Source organism: Pithys albifrons, chromosome 17 (genome assembly GCF_047495875.1).
Source record: "Pithys albifrons albifrons isolate INPA30051 chromosome 17, PitAlb_v1, whole genome shotgun sequence".
NCBI classification, from domain to species: domain Eukaryota; kingdom Metazoa; phylum Chordata; class Aves; order Passeriformes; family Thamnophilidae; genus Pithys; species Pithys albifrons.
In genome coordinates, this window is record NC_092474.1 from 4,772,490 (window position 1) to 4,789,793 (window position 17,304).

Genomic DNA, 17,304 nt, shown 5'->3' on the forward strand with positions numbered 1-17,304 from the left:
ATTCATGTTGCTTTGGGCAAGGAGGCACAGGAGAAATCCATACACTGGGGATTCTGCTGATTTACTGTTCACCTGACAGGGGCACAGCACCCTCAACCCAACCAGCAGATCACCCTGATCAGCATAAACACAAAATGGTTTAGTCAGGCCTTTTTAAAAAAGAACACATGAACATTATGTTTATTTCTCCAGCAAAATCTGTTTCTTTCAGTCTTTCATTTGCTTCTTTTCTGAAGCCTGAAGCCTTTATTTCAGACATCTGCCTATAGAAAATAAGTATTTTTTTAAAGGGCACATTTAAAGATGAAAACTGAAGCTTGAATAACTTAAACAGCATACAAATTACACAGATATAAAAGTTCTCTTTTGTTGTCTTAACTTACAGTTTATTTTGTACAGAATTCATTATGTTATACATCTAAGACTTATTATATTGTATAAATACCTTGGGTGTGATGTATATACATATTCAGTGTTATAGATTCAGCAATTAATGTATGCATTTCACAATACACTATAGTGTATTTTGATGTAGTGCACATGATTTATATTTCATAAAAGAGCATATCCGCTATGAAAAACTGGAATTTCATTCATAGGGTATTCCACCTTGAAATACAAGGTTTTTTCCCATTAAATAATGGACTCTTTGTACTGTGTCGTATGGCTGTAAGATCTTCTTGTACATTCCCCAATATGAATCAAGAAACAGCAGCTCAAACCATTAATCTGTGTGTTCTACAGCAAGAGGAGAGCAGGGCAGTGGTTCCTAAGTTCTTACTTCAATGAGAAGGAAGGCGCAGACAAGCCCCATGGAGGGGGGTGATGGTCAAATGAAAGAAAAAGTTCTGCACAGATGAGGACAACCAGCTCTCGTTCTCGGTTCTCTGCATGCCAGGGTTCAGCTGCCACACGTCACCCAGCTGTGACTGCAGGAGTTGGGGGGCTGGCTTTAGTTTTAAAGTTTGCATGCTCCCCATATTCCATTAATCCACTCTTTGCTTACAGGACTTTTCCCAGCTGTCTCCTGGTCTCTGTATTCATACTACACACTGTCTTTCTTTGAGAGAAGGCAAAGAAAGTCTCTCACAAGGTCTTCTCTACACATGCCATAAGATACGATGTTTGCTACTGAATTACAGGTATTGCTTCCCTAGGCACCTACTGAAACATAATTCTACTTAATCTGACAGTACAATTTCTATTTTTTAGACAGTTCTAGTTTCCTTCATACATACTTACATACATACATTTTGTGCCTGTTGATCATTTGGCTACCATTGCTTTGTTGTCTCAAAAGCAGAGACTCTTTTTATCAATGTTTAAATGCTGTTCATTTAACAGCAAAGTGGAATATTAGATATTCCATTAATAAAATATTTTATTTAACCATGTTACTGAAAAAATATTCAGGTGAATGGGAAAACTGGGGGGGGAGGGTGTTAAAAATTAATTCACCAGAAGTATGCCATTGTTTTGAAATTAAAATTTGAGATGTTTAATTTAAAAAGACCTGATCAACTCGGAACTATTTTGCATCAAATATATTCACGTAAACACTTTATTTCTTGAGATGTAGCACAAGTGCTCAAGCTGGGATAAATCCAGAATAAATCCACTTTATTGATGTTATCCCAGCTTTACTGAGAATAGAATTCTCTCTTCCCACTTCTTTTCTTTTTTAGTATTGCCATTTTTCCCTGTAAGAACTTCCATGAAATGACATGTGATTCAAAAAGAAAAAGAAAGGTTTATGAACCTGCAGATTTTTTTCTAAAATAGGGGATGAGTCTTTTTCTGGCCAGCTGTATCCAATTGCATCATTTAACTGACCACCAGTAATGGCTGTACTGCTTTCTGATGGGCTGGAATTGTCATTTAACTTTAGGATAGTCTGATCCCTATGTCTGCAAAAGCCAAGACTCTAAAACTGCCCCAAATTCAATGAACCACGTGTAAGGACTATGGACCACCAGGGATTAGTCCAGGGACACCCCAATACAACAACAGATAAAACCCTGACTTAAAGATCCTCTGTCTTTTAAGCCGTAACCCTTGAGGGGAAAATTTTCTGAAAAAGTAAAGTTGTTGACTTCTGTTACCCGTGACTGAGTCAGAGGAGCAGCCAAGGACACCTGTGAGTCCCTTGGCACTCAGTGAACTTCAGTGGCCCTGAGCAGGGACCGAGTTCAGCAGCAGAGCTGAAGCCACAGAGCAGAAAGGGGTCAGGCAGCCCTGCACACTGCTGTGAGATCACTGATGGATATGCAGTCAGGAATAGCTGTGCTGTTTGCCCTCTGCAGGAACCATCAGCAAGTTGGTTCCTCTGATTTCCAGACTAAATTTAGTTGTGGTGGATTTATGCTATACTGTGCAAACAATAGTAATTTTTTTTTTCTTTTTTGGTCCTGCTCTACGGTTGGGCCAAATACAAAATAACATGTTGGGAAGAGAAGTTAAATTCTAAAAAGGGATTCTTACGTTGTTAGTAATAAGGATCAGTGTAGGAATTCATATTTCCTTATGAGGTCTGGATCATTTACAGGGGAGAAAACATTTGCTAAACAACCCAAGATTTCATTTGACGCAAAAGTGCTGCATCTCTTATGAAACAGAAGCATATCTGTGCTCTATTATTTTCTTTCCTTAAAATTAGATTATAACAGATGCCATTCCCTCCCTTTGCAGTTCAGTGCCAGCAAACCTAAGTCTCTAATCACTTATATAAGCCTGGTGTCCTCACTCTGTAGTCTTGACATTAAAATTCTTGTATGTTCCAGTAGTTACATTAAACATGTTCCCAGTTGAGGATCCAAATGCAGATGTTCCCACAGTTAAGTTTTCTGGTTTGTTCTAATATCATGACTGAATTACAAATTCAATCCTGTTTTGATCCACCTAAAAGATGGAAACTACAGTAGGTAAGGCAGTTGCACTTTGGATCTTGTATTTATTGCACAGGACCCGTCAGAAGAACATGTGCTTTATTGGGCTTTTTAATTATTCTGTAGATTCATTTTTTCCTAATTGTGATTTTCAACGCATTTCAGTCATCCTTCAGTAAAAAAATGCATAATAATACATATGAAGTGGCAGCTTTGACTCTCTGGCATGTTTCCCTTGTTAAAATTGCTAAATCACTTGTGTGACTACAGTCCCAACATGCCCAGTGGGTCTTCCCTTTTTTTCTTTCTTTCTTTCGTTCATTGCTTTTAATGAAACACGGTGTAAAGTTTTTCTCTTTAATGACTTTATGGCCAGAGATGCTTTAGAGAAGGTCTGGGGCAACAGCTGTTAAGCATGAACTCCTCTGTCCTGCTAATCTCTACCAACAGTGTATGAATTAGTACAGAGTAACAGGGGATCCAAGCTTTTCTTACTTCCTGGGAAACTTCCTTCATATTCTATGCATTTCAATACCACAGTTGATTTTCTCATTCAGATAATAACGTGTATTGTCAACCAAGCTGCTGTTTCAGCAAAGCATTTCCCTTTGAAGTATGTGCTGTTTTGTTGCAGGTTACTTTTTCATATTAGCAATGACAAAAGTGAACCCAGGCTACTCCTTGATTTTTATTTTCCAGGGTTTATTATTATATTTACAGTTCCCTGTAAGAAGATACAACCCTTTCCCAGTAAGAGTTCTAATACCTTTCTATGTTTCAAATACTAATGACCCATATACCCATATGGAAAGGAGAAAAATAATCAGTGATGAAGGAGGTATCTCTAGGGGCTGATGCAGTGAATAGAAAACTCAAATCATTATAAATATTACTGTCCTACACTTTGGTACAACCAAAAAAAAAAAACCAAACCCCTTCAAAGAAAATATTTAATGTTCCCTAAGTCAAATAAAATTCATAAACAATAGAAGAAGAAATTAACCACATGGGAGGTTTTATATCTGTAAAAAATAATAAGACTTCTTGGCTGCATTGCACATAGGCAATAAAATTAGATTCATTCCGATGCCTTTTTCTGTAAGCCTCATTTCAGGCTGTAAGCAAGAAATGTCCACTGTGCTTTACAAAGGACGACGACTAGAAAAATCAATGCAAACAAATATCCCTTTCTTTTCCGCTTTACCATTTCTCATGAGAGATGACAAACAAATGAAGTCTCCTCTGAGTCTGAGCGTAGCTGTATTAGCATTTTGCTAGTACCAGGCAGTATACAAAAACAGCCATCGTGTGTGACACCTCCAACACCTACAGGTAGCTGTTTTAGGGGCACATCCTGGTTTGTGGTGAAACAGGATTAACTCAGCCAGCCTCTTGTACCTGCTCACTGATATCAGGTTATCAGCTCAGTAACTCCAAGGTTGGACTGTCTTGTTCCTATTGCTGACTGGTCTGACTGCTCCACCATCCATAAACAGAAGGCATAAAGGTGATTACAAACATAAGAAAGTAGTTTTACATATTGTCTTGCAGTCTTTCCATATAGTCCCTAAGTTCCTTGGAATCACCAAGATTCATATCTTGGCATACCCATTTAATATTATCATCACTGTCAAATAGAATTGAGTTGGTGTAGGGGCCTCCATCCTCTGGCAGTATTGTTGTATATGAAGTGAACTTTACTCGCTTCTGCTTTGGCCCAGAAGGATTTATAGGTTCACTTTTAACTTCTTTTTCACAAAGGTACTCAGAAGATCTGAGGATATGATTATGAAGAGTCTTCTGAGAACTCCCATTAAGGAGGAAATTGCTTTCTTCAAACTGCATTCCTCTGTCAATCATGGTAGTGCACTCCTCTGATGGGAGTGAAATGTCCACTGGGTTTTCCAGTAGTTCAACCTCATTTCCAAGCCAGACCCAGTCATGGGAATGGGGGATGTTGCCTTGCTCACTCACAGCAAACCTTTTATGCCTGTACTTCCAAGCAAATGCCACACAGTTAATCAAAAAGACCAAGATTGCTAAGCAGAAAACACAGAGCAGCGCGTACATGCCAATCTCCAAATCTGTTAATCCTCTTGAAGTCAATGAGAGATCACTGGGATTGTTTTCTCCTGGTATTTCTACTTGGGTAGGGAAACCTGTGAAGGCAGTTGGGTTATTTTGGAGCTGGCCATCCTCCAAGGACTCCTGATCAATGGGAGACATGAAAGTTGTGCTTTTGTTTGCATTGTCCTCAGGACTGAACATGTCCTCATGGGTTTTAGACCATTCTTGTGCTGTCCTATCTTGTTCTGCAGCTTTCTCTATAGAATTGCTTGCATGGCTTTTAAAATCTCTCTCTAGGTCATCAATGTCATTAGTGCTTCCTTTTTGGTCAGAATCTTTTTGACCAAATTTCACTTTGACATTTCCTTTCCCAACAGCCAGAATGCTCTTCCGCTTGGTCTTCTGACAGGGCTCACTGATGACCATTTCAATTTTAATCAGAGGTCCTTGCCCATCTCCTTCTGCCACGATGACGGGCCAGTTGGACTGAAGGTTTTGGTGTGAAGACACTACCATCTCATCCAGTGAAGTGATGGTGATGGAGAAGTCCTTGGAGTCATAGATATCTAATGGTGTCACTGAGCCATCACTGAACAAAATCCAAGCACTGACTATGGCTTCCTGTGGTGGGGGAAAGGACAAGGATATAAAATGTGAGAGAGAGAACATATCAGACACTCAGTTGTTTAAGTCTATTTGACATTGGCAAAATAAATACAGTTTAACTTTGTTTTGTTATTCCATTTTAAAAAAGAAGAAAAGTAAATGTCTACTCTGGTTCTCTTTTTTTTTTTTTCCCATTTGTGCTCTCAAGACCACTGAGGCATTTCGCTCATCTTCAGGAACTAGCGAAGAAACAATCACCTAAATTTAATATAAGGCACTGACAAAGACAATTGACAATTTTATCAGTCTCAAGTGAGAAGTCCTTTCAAATCTCAAAGCCTCATGTTGAAAATAATCATTATTTCCAATGGGCCGGCTAATTAATTTTATAAAGGACTTTAAATAGGCAATTTCTCTAATGCTGCAGCTCCAGTGCCATATGTAATACAATGTGCAGAGCTGGTTTGTGTTGGACCAGCGATCCCATCCAGCCCACCAAACAAACAAGGTTCAGAACACATCTCAGTACAGTACTTTATACTTTTTGTCATGCTTTCAAATGTACAAGATGTGAATTATGTAAAAGTGACTGTAGTCTTTTCTGGGAACCACAGAAACACCCCCAAACCCACCATTTTCAAGTGGGTTTCCCCAAAACAATTTGTCTTCCTACAACAAATTGCTAGAGCAAAAAATGCAGTTATGCTTTCTCTACTGATATAGGACCTCAATTCTATTAAAAAAACACATGGAATTTATTCTGTGGTTTCATTCAAAGCTATTTAATTCCTCAGTTATCCAGTTCAAAGCACAAACTGATCAGATTTCAGCAATGTAAGTCATGAAAACTTCTGTACCTGCACCCAAAGGTCCTTTTGGCTGAGCTGACTTCGTAAGACTATTAAGGAATGGGATTTCCACCTCTGTTTGCACAGCTAGACTGTGTTTTCCCATAGAAGAAGTGTCTTGAGTGGCACATACATGCTTTCTATGTTATTTTGCATGCCCAGACACATCCATAACTTTACCTGTGCTGTGCAGGTCTCCAAACTAGTTCTGAAGAGTTTAATGGTCATTCTGTACAGGTGTTTGCTCCATAGGAGCTGGTGAGGAAGACAAACAGCCTTTACTAAGTGAAGTGACTGCTTTTCACAGCCATAAATTATATGTGCTGTCTAAAATTTACAGCAAGTAACTTTCCCCTCACTTTGTCAGAAGCACAGTAAATTAAAATTAATTGTATATACTCTTTTGGACCATACCTGTTTTGGAGTGTTAAGGATATCATAGGCAGAGGTGGTAGAAACGATCGCTCTCTTATTTCCTTTGCTGATTTGTAAGGAGACAGACAAGCCTGAAACCAGCTGTACTCCCAGATCTGTAATGGTCACCCGGTCATCCAGAACTATCACTGTCTTCTCTGCCAAGATGGAATCCGAAAGAGGGGACAGAACCTTGAAGGAGGAGGTAAACACCTTGCATGAAACAGCAACTCACTGTTGTAAAGCAAGATTAGCCTCTAATCAGCACAACACTTCAGATTAATCTCGGGTTTGTCACATCCCTGTGTAAGCTAGAACTGATGTTTCCCCCAAGACATTACACTCATTTGCTGTTAAATTAGTTTATCTAACAAATAATTCAATAAAACAACAAATCACTTCGGAATTGCAGCTTCATCTCAACAATGGAGCATAGAATAAATTAAATGAGCTTGCTTTTCAAACAAAAGTCATTTTTGTGTGGTCTATAAAACTTCCTGTGAATGCAGTGCAGCACAGGACAGAGTGTAAGACACTGATTAACACTGAAACTCAAGAGAGGGATAAATAAGTGTACAAAGCCTGGCTGATAGGAACTTGGCCTGTTGCCTTTCTAGGGACAGAGAACCTGAATGAAACCAAAGTGAGATCTGCAAAAGAACTTTGAAAATCCCATTGGGTGTCTGCCTGCATTTTTGAATGCCAAAACACTCCTGCCAGTTGCAAGACCTTGTTTCTAACATGCTTAGAAAGAGACAGACATCTTTATACTGATGCCAGAAACAGCTGGTTCAAGCCCAAAATACTTAAGGGCAGAAATCCCCTGACCTCTCTGTGACGTTTGTTTAAGGCTGAAAGGAGCTGAGCCCTGAAAGTACCTCTTTCTTTGTGTTGACTACAGAGGAAACAGTGTGAGCAGAACATTACAGATGTCTGCAGTCACTAAGAAGAGCCCAAATCTTGTATTCCTTTATTTTGATTGAGAAATGTGCACGAAGTTAGACAGACAAGTGGTGAACATGAACACTCTGAAAGGTGTCTGAAGACTCCTTTTGTGTCCGTGTTTTGTCAGCCATTTTTTGAATATATAGGGACTAACTTTTCAAAGAAATTTAAGTGTATAAAGACGCAAATGGATATTTGGTACAATTTCCTAACAGTTATGTTCACATGGTCCCACTTAAATGAAAAGAAGCTAGTTGTGTGCATCATGTAACCTGTTTCACTGGTCAGAAAATTTCACTGTTTTGCCAGTCATACTATTATGGGTAAGTCCCTTCAAAAGTTTCACCTAAAGGAGTATTATGGAAGTGACAAATAGTCACAACAAAAACCCATTCAAACTTCCTTTTATGTTTAGTATGTCAAATTTTTTCAGCTTGCTTTTTTCTGAGATCAACTACTCTTATAAGTAAAGCAGCCACTCTGTGTGCACCCAGGACTCTCAAGAGAGAAGCTGCAGATACACCTCAGGCTGTACCTGGACCGTGGTGATGCCTTGCTCACGACCAACCAGAACTCGACCGTCTTGGAGCTTGGCAATCTTGGGTTCTTCCACCTTCATGAAATCAGTCACCAGGTCAGTGATGTCAAACTGCCACTCAGAGCCCAGCATGTAGGTGAGGTGGCCCCCAAACTCTGAGGATTCAGCTACAAACTGTGTGAGAACTCGCACCATGGCATGTTGATACTGGAGGGTACAACCTTTTCCTTTTTTCTCATCATCTTCTTCTTCCTCACTGTCACGGGTGGGCCTGTAAATAGATGCAGGTTCATTATCTGCACTGCCCTGAACTCCCTGCAACGCTGCAGAGCTCCAGCTGCAGGGTGTTTGCAATTAGATTAATGTAATCATCTGCTGCTGTGTGAGAAACAGGAAACCAGGTTTGGGATGTGTAGGTTACTAAATCTTGGGGAGATGTTTGTACAGCTTTTTTGTGCTGTACCATTTAAAATCTACTGTCAACACTTTTAGTAAATTCTTTGTTTGAATGGGACCTCCGAGCAACTTGAAAATATATCTGCTCATCTCTTCAAATCTACTGTAACACTTGTGGGATTCCCTGCTGAGGCAATGCCACCCAACCTCATCCCACATCTCCATCCTGTTGGTTCATTAAGCCCGTTGCATTTGAGAAATATACTGTGATTTCATCTTAAATCTCATACAGTTTGTGCAAGTGTCTGGTATGTTTAGTCATATAATGACCACATGGGGCTTCCAGAAAACCAAATTAGGCACTTAGGTTCCCACTCAGGCCGTTGGTTACTCAGATATCGCTGTGCCAGACTGGTGAGACGAGCACTCACCCCACAGAAACAACGGTGGCATTAGATACACCTCCTTTAACATTTTCTATCTGTCCCCCTTGCAAAATATAACCTGTGCTAATGTGACAGCTTTCCATAAACCTCAGAGAAGGCATCACAGTGATTTCTACATGATAGCTGTGCTGTCACACTCCACAGAATTGCTTTAAGACCCACTTTATCATCAATTTTTTTTTTTCTCTTGTTCATTCCTTGGGACAAATACATGAATTCTCCTATCTCTTCCAAGTCAGGTATTAAGCAGTAGGTGGTCACACTTTTACTCATTATGCCCCCATGCTGTGGATTCATTGCTCAGAAATAATTTTTCTTCCTCCTTTCCCTATTGAGCCTGAAGCCACCTCTGTAGCAAAAGTGGGAAATACAGGGTAAGTCTCTTATTTTTCAAAGTATTTTGAGAGGTAGTTTTGTGTTTACTGTGTTCCTTTATCTTCTCCTTTGAAATAACAGCTGTGAAAAACTATTATAAAACAGGATTGCTTTTGTTATAAATTGTTTTATGACAAAACTGGCAAACAGTAAACTGAAAACGTATCTAAGAAAAGCCCTTGTGCTCTTCAAAATGACAGAAAGTCCCCATGTTACAGAATCTAATACACTGGAAATACATTTTCAATGCATCACTTGTTAGCTGAGTATATACATTCAGCCTCAAGTAAATGGCCTTTTGTACAGGCTTTTATGGTTTTATGTGTGTAAAACAACAGTGTCCAGCACTAGTTGCTGCAGGAAACATCACTGAATCATCAGGGAATTGTGAGGAAAAAAGTGAGGATCCTAAAATAGGATTTAGGTTACACAAAGGAATTAATCTTTACAGAATTAGACTAACTGGGCACTTCAGGAAAACTTCCAGTTGTTCTTTCCTTCCCAACACCTCTGGCAATCTGGACTATGAGTTGAAGCCAGCTCATACTTGGTAAAACAGCCACAAGGAAAGTTCTAGACGTAGGATATTCATAGAGCTTTTGTGGCCCACATCTCTTTATGCTGTAAGAGAGTTTATCAAGTCCTTAATGTACCCATTTCCAATTTATCCCTGTATTCTTGACCCTCTGCAACTCATCTAAACTATAACCCAGCTCTGAACAATCTCAGACTTTGGCAAAACCAGGTTTAACTCTGAGATTTTGGGATTTGACCCTCTCTTAGTAATACAGACAGTAACATTAGTGCCTGTGCAGAATTGGAGGAAAATGCACCAAAGTAATTCAGATAAGAAGAACTTATGGAATCTGGGGCAAAAGAGCACAGAACCTGTGGGAAGGAGTCTTCTCTTGGGACAAGAAACACAGAACCAGTGTTCTGTGGCTGGAAGAAAAACATTCACATGTTCAACTTTCAGGCTGACACAACTTTTTCACACAACTCTGTGTTTCTGTCTCTGTTACACAACCTGATATTTGTCCCTGGCCATGGCAGGAGGTTGGAACGAGATGATCTTTGAGGTCTCTGTCAACCCAAAGCATTCTTTGGTTCTGTGTTACTCAGATCCAATGTGTTGCTGGATTGTCCAAGAGGAAATCTCTTCAAAACAATTTAAGGGAAATTATTTTTTAGCCTCAGTCCCATATAGCTCATAAATATGAGTTGTGGGAAGAATGACCAGAGAGAAGATTGTTGTATAGGGGCACAGTGGGAGCACTCCTGCCCTTATTACCAGGCTTAAGATTGTGTGGGCAGCCAGTGTTACCAGCCATAAAAAGAGAATTCAAGTCCAACTCTTCCCTTGGGATATTTCTAACAAACAAATGCCAAGTCTCCATTTTGGTACAAAACATTTAGAGGTGTTTGTATCTGTATACTTCTCCACAGAAAAATGTTTCCTCTGGTAAACAAATGTGGAACATCAGAAAAGCACCCCTAAACCATGGAATGGGCAAGGCATTCCTTAGGTCAGTGCAAAGCAGAGTGATGAGTTTGAATTTTCAGTACAAGCTTTGCAAGTCTGCTCTACCAGGTAACCAACTCAAGTTCTTTTTTTTTTAACAAAGGATATAATTTTCCACTTTAAAGCCAGAAAATCAAGACTCAGGCTGTAAGTCAGTGCTTTGTCTCCGTGTGTGCAACAAAATGTTTGAGATCCACTGAATTGCATAGTTCTGTTTAAACTTCTTTTTACAGTGTTTTAAGTAGGCTTAAAATCTTTCATTAGGCAAGGAGCTCAGTTTCTGTTTAAGATGTGTCCTCATGAATATAACTTATTGCTGCACATTGTGGGTTTTTCCCCTTTAGTTTTCTCTGAGTATCTCTCAGAATCCTTCTCACCCTATTTCTTGCCGCTTGGCAAACTTCCTTGGAAGACTTTTGGCTTTTCTGGAGTGAACCAAGGTTGCCAGAATTACATTTAATTTACATTTCACACAGAGAAAGGCTTTGCAGCAGCCCTATCACAAGGGTGCCTGGTAGCACTGATCTAATCAGTGATCTGTCAGCTCGAAGTTACAGACACTGCCTGTGAGCAGTTTAAGTACATCTCTCTCAATTTGCACCACTCTCAAACCAGGAATCACATTCTTGGGCCAGATGCTAATCTTCTGTTAAAAAACCCCTAAAGAAATCAGTTTTGCTGGTTTTGAATTTGAAATACTCATTAGAAAGAGTCATCTATTTAAAAAACATTTGCAATACCCCTAATTGAAGAAAAAAAATATCTCTTTAGGATACAAAATGTAAACCACTACAAGTTGATTTAATGGAAGCTACAGAAATAAGCTGCACATAACTCCACTCACAGTTCAAGAAGAAATGCAATTTGGTACTTTTACAGATCTTGAAAATACAGCCTACCTATTAACAAAAATCTCTGAGGCCTTATCTCCATAGGACATTAAAGTCAATTAACCAAAGGAGTGAATTTACAGCATGTTCAAGCTTTGTGCAGATGCTGTTACTCACAAATGGAATGGTCTGAATCCAGTTTCACTTAATTCACCCTAAAGTATGGCTTTACTAAGGGGCAGCACACACATAGGGGTTTAACTAAAACAGTCTATTTTTCCTGCTTTTAACTCTGGCAAAGTTTTCTGCTTTTGGTACTGCAGTACTAGACAGGACCAAAGGAGAGCTGGTCAAAGCCCAGGAAACTCTGGAGTCACACTGTGTGATGTTGGCCTGCCTGGGACCCTCCAGAAAACTGTGCTATCCCAAATGCAAATATTTACTGAAATTAAATTTCCAGCTTGTTCTCTGCGACTTTAGCCATGCAATTCCTATTAATGCAAGTAGAAGCCACTCATCTCATGTAAATATGTGTGCATAGAGCCAGTGCAGGAACTCCAAGGAGAAGGTAATTATTTTGCAGATGCACGAGGAATCAAAACAAATGTTCTTGTTAGACTAGCCGAGTCTGTCTGGACCTCTTCCACTCTCTAATATTTGACTTTAATTTAAATATACACCTATTGTTTGCTGAGGCTGTGGGTTTTTGCAGCCCACTGCAGTAGTTCTGTCAGCCCATGCTGGTTCAAGCACCATGCATTAGTCATGAGAGGATCTGTGGAGCCAACTTTGATCTGTCAAGGGAGGCTCTTTGTGTCTGCAGCAGCACTCAGCATAGATCAAGTTCTCCTCTTGATAATAATAAAGATTTAACCCATATTTACAGACTGATCTGGTAAATTGTATTACTGCTCTTACATAGGGGAGAGGAGGATTTTTTCCCAGTTTCTGGCATTAAAACAGCCGGGTTTTTTCCTTTCTATTCCTCTAGCAAGTGCCTGTGAAAGCAGTTCAGACCAGCTGAAAGCCAACACAGTTCAAATTGAACTGTGCATGGGGTATTTGTAAAGATTTTGTAAAAACCCTCTCTTACTCACTGCTTTGTGGAAATCATTCAAGAAGTTAGATAAGAAAACATGTCTTTAATCACAGGTATTTTACAATTACAAACATGACAGGGTTTATAGGGAGAAGCAATACATTTTATTAGACCAACAAACATCACTGGAAAGAACAGATGTGATTTGGGGCATATAAACCCTTTCTCAGGTCTGAAATAGAAGCAGTTATATTCAGATGAAGAACAGCCATGCTGAGGCAGTAGTTTCACAAACGTTTCTTTTGTCAACAGCACCAATAAAAATGTTTAAAAGATTATTGTAAACCCAGTTCTATTTTGCCATCTGGCTCAGCCCCTCAGACAACTGAACCAGCAAAGCCACACTGTGCATGTGGGAATGAGGCCCTGGAGAGCCACAGGAGATAAAGGGAAGTTTGGAGATTGCTGAAGTGTCTCTGCACAATCTCTGTAAGAAATGACCCAAAATTTTACATTCTGTGTATTAGTGGATGACTTTATAGCAATGTTTAGTTCTTGCTGAGAAGGTGAGGAGTGGTGTGAGGACACCAGCCCTAGTGAACAGGAGGAGAATAGAAGATTGTTTTGTCTGTGGTGAGGTGAGGAACAAAGAAGCCAAACTGCAATCCTTCCATGACCAGACCTGATGAAAATGATGTAGTTTGAGTTGGTCTGTGGGATCTGTGTGACTGAACCGAAGTTTAAGACTGTTGGCAGGGACTTTTGAAAGAACCCACGAGTTTCCTTCAAAGATAGAAATGGAAAACCTCATACAAATTGCAAATACTTGCTCTTAACATGAAAATGAAGTCTGGAGCAACACTATGCTATGGCTTCCACCTGCTGGGAAATGCTTGGATTTTGGCTTTTTTAAAAGCTAAAAGCACTCTGATTGCTCAAACATTCTGAGGTATCACATAAGGCATCCTCATTACTCCACAGCACTAACACTGTATTAGAGAGACCAGGCAGGCACCATAAAGAATTCCAGACTGCACCATTGCTCAGAATAAGTAAATGTGGTCTTCTGGCTCTATCTCTGAATGAGGGTTCAGGAAAACAACCTGCAGCTCCCGACTACAGTCCAAATAACTTGTGTACTTCAGGTCACCACTTAAAAACTCATCAAAAAACTACCCTATATTTAGAATATTTGGAAACTGCAGGATGATTAAAAAATAAAGAGGAAAATAATAATAATAAAAAAGGATCAAAATAAAAAGCCACTGAATCTCAGGTAAAAGCCACCCAAATCCAGAAATGAAGGAAATGTAAAAACTTTATGTGCAAAGTAAATGTCAGAAGTGAGCACAACAAATGCTAGTCCTAGACTGACTGTTGATTTAGAATACCCTTGCCAAGTTAAAAAAATCCACATGAATGGTCAATAAAACAAGAGATAATTTGCCTCCATTTGAACCCTTTGCTGTTTACATGGGCATGGGCTGCTCACACACCATGTCATGACCTACCAGCTGCAGCTCTGGGGAATGACAGTGTCCACACTTCTGCTCCCACCCTACATGGAAAATGCCTGCTCAAGATGTGCCAGCAGTTCAGATGCAACCTGAGCAGCAGCAAATGCTTTGCATCAAAACTTTGCAGAGCTTGCCAAGTTGCAAACAGAGCAGACTCTCAGACCATTATCTTTATTTCAGCTGGCCAAATAAATCAAAACTGGACATCAGGGGGTAAATTTCCAGCACTGGTGTGTAATGGGTTTAACTTCAGAATGTTCACGACTGTCAACCACAAGTGAATGTCTCACTCACCAAGCTTGCTGCTCAACATTTACTCCTGTAATAAACACCAACAGCTTAATCCTGCAGCTGTTTACTCAGCAAAACCCTCACTGGTTTTAGCAGGAGCTGTGCCCAAGGGAGTGGTACAGCACTAGGCATGTTATAGGCAGAAGCAGGTAAGTTTAGTGCAACTTTATGCAGTTGGCATCAATTCTGCCCTCCCCCAGCACAGCTCTTCCTGCCACAAATGGTAACACTGCCTTTGTCACTGAAGTAAACATTCTAATCTCTCTTGTGCCAGGTCTTCATCACCTTTTTGGTCATAGCCAAAAAAAATACCCACATAGTCAAGAAGTCACTCACTCCCCTTCTCTGAAGCTCATTATCTGAGTATCCTGTACATTGTGTCCTATTGCCCTTAGTTTTATGCCTGAATAAAATGTTGAGTAATTCTATCCCCTTACCGTCTGTTTGGGCACTTTAAGGCTCTTCAGTAGCTGAGATGTTCTCCTGGGCAATCGAGTGCTTTAGGTAGAACTGCCACAGTGTTTGGCACTACAGTTACTGCTGCCAGAAAGGTTTTTCCACTGCATTATAAATCTGAGCAGGTGTCATACCTTGTTCTTCAGCAATATTTTTCAATTTCACCTGAAATCCACCAAAATAGCAGTGTTCCTGGAAGTTCTTAATCTTGCAATTAAATTCTCCAAATGATGGCTATTTTGGAGAAGATATTTTCAGCAGGGAATGATGGGAACACAGCTCAAAATCCCTGCTCCCCTCTCCCTTCTTTCTTCCCTAAGGACTTTGTCCTGGTACAATCCATTCATCAGAACATGGTCTTCAATAGCAGTATAAGTTGTTTTTTAGTTAATTCAGATCTGCTGAGTGATGCTTCAGCCAGGTCTGCATCTGCACAGAGACTGAATAACTATTACAGAGTGGTCTGGGTTGGAAGAGACCTTTCAAGATCAGTTTGTCCAAACCCCATGGCAGTGCCCAGTGACCTGACTCCCTCCTTGGCCCTGTTATCACTGTAGACAGAAACGTGAGTGCTGGCAGAGCTGAATATCACACACATACATAAACACAGACAGTGTTACATACAATGGGAGAGGTGCAGGTTCTTTTGCCCAGCTTTGCACATGGGAGTGTATGATACCATGTCCTGGGATGTTGTGGAATTGATTAATGCTCCAGGCAAAGTCACTGACTTTTAAATTATATAGATCAGGATAAAATGTAGCCTACTGATATCATTGTTGGATGTTTTAATGAAGGCTAATGTTGGATGTTTTAAAGAAGGCTAAAGACAGACTGTAAGGATAATGGCAAACAGGGGATTTTTGATTTCAGAAATACTCTAAAAATCGTCGAGTTCTAAAATCAGAGGCCCTGGGCTCTGACTCTGGACTGAGTTAACGTTGCAAGCATACCTTTTATTGGATGTGACAGGTATCCTCCAGCCTTTGATCTGGCTAAGCTCTGTATCAGAGATCTCTATTTGCAGCGGGAGCCTCGGAACCCAGACCGTCACTTCTAATTGGGTGGTAAAGTGCTGATAAGTGAAGTTAACAATAGTATCCACTTTGCTTTTCATTTCCTTGCCGTTAACGAAGATGGAGTCACAGCTGTCAGAAACCTTAAAAAAAAAAAAAAAAGAGAAAGAAAAAATTAGGAAATTAATGAAAGTTCCTGAGGAAGCACAAGGAATGATACATCAGTCCAAAGACAACACCGAAAATGTAAGTCATGCATATTGCAATTTCAGTTTTCTAATTAGGAGCAAACAGTGAAAAATGGACCCCAGGGAAAGAGTTCTGCTTTCCTCAAAGGATACTACTCAAACTACAAAAATAATTTAATGATGTTATATAACCTGTGTGAATCTTTTATACCAGGCAAATTAAACTCTTCATGAATCAAACTCCATGTGCATCAACGTTTATGTTTACAACTTGCTTAAAGAACCAGGAAAAAAATGGGGCCATATGTTAGTAAGAAAAAGACTGACTCAGAACCATAAACCAGAATCCTTTCCCTTTTCCTTGAGCACTGGAATGGTGAAAGACAAAGATCCCCGTATGGCTCATGAGCAGAAGTGCAGCAGAAGCATTAATTTTTAGAACTTCTCAGTAATTGTTTTAACAAAATGTATTCATAGCAGTTTTGTGTCTTGCTATGAAATCACTGCTAAAATGAGCATATGGGCTCTATACTACAACTCATCTGCCCTCTTGGTTTCAGGGATCCCCTGGTACAAATTCAAGGTCCTGAGCACAGACCCTGTTTATATAAAGAACATGAGATAGCAACTCATTCCACCTGCATCCTGGAAAGACAGGATTCCTTCTCCATCAGGTAGGGTTTCCCAATATATTTATCAGTGTAGGTGTGTATATTTTTAGGTTGTATACACACATAGTCTTTTAGACTCATGTAAAACATGCTTATATATATTTATATACATGCACATGTACATGTATTTGTATCTTTATACAGGTTTGCATTCTGCTTTGAAGAGAGAGGGGATCGTTTCTAATGGAGTCCATGTACTGTGGTTTTAATCTTTTAAACCCAGGGCATATGAGATGTAGTTGTGTTACTGAAAT

At 39.7% G+C, this 17,304-nt stretch overlaps 1 protein-coding gene across 1 annotated transcript in view; it reads right to left on the reverse strand.

The window, feature by feature from the left end:
• Nucleotides 1–214: 214 nt before the first annotated feature.
• The window catches only part of TMEM132B (transmembrane protein 132B), a 233,968-nt gene continuing 216,878 nt past the window's right edge, over nucleotides 215–17,304 (reverse strand). The window contains exons 6-9 of the mRNA XM_071572287.1: nucleotides 16,129–16,334; nucleotides 8,301–8,574; nucleotides 6,821–7,012; nucleotides 215–5,573 (exon numbers count right to left, since the gene is read on the reverse strand). Coding sequence (XP_071428388.1) covers nucleotides 4,419–5,573; nucleotides 6,821–7,012; nucleotides 8,301–8,574; nucleotides 16,129–16,334 — 1,827 coding nt within the window. The 3' untranslated portion in view covers nucleotides 215–4,418. The remainder of the gene's footprint in view (nucleotides 5,574–6,820; nucleotides 7,013–8,300; nucleotides 8,575–16,128; nucleotides 16,335–17,304) is intronic.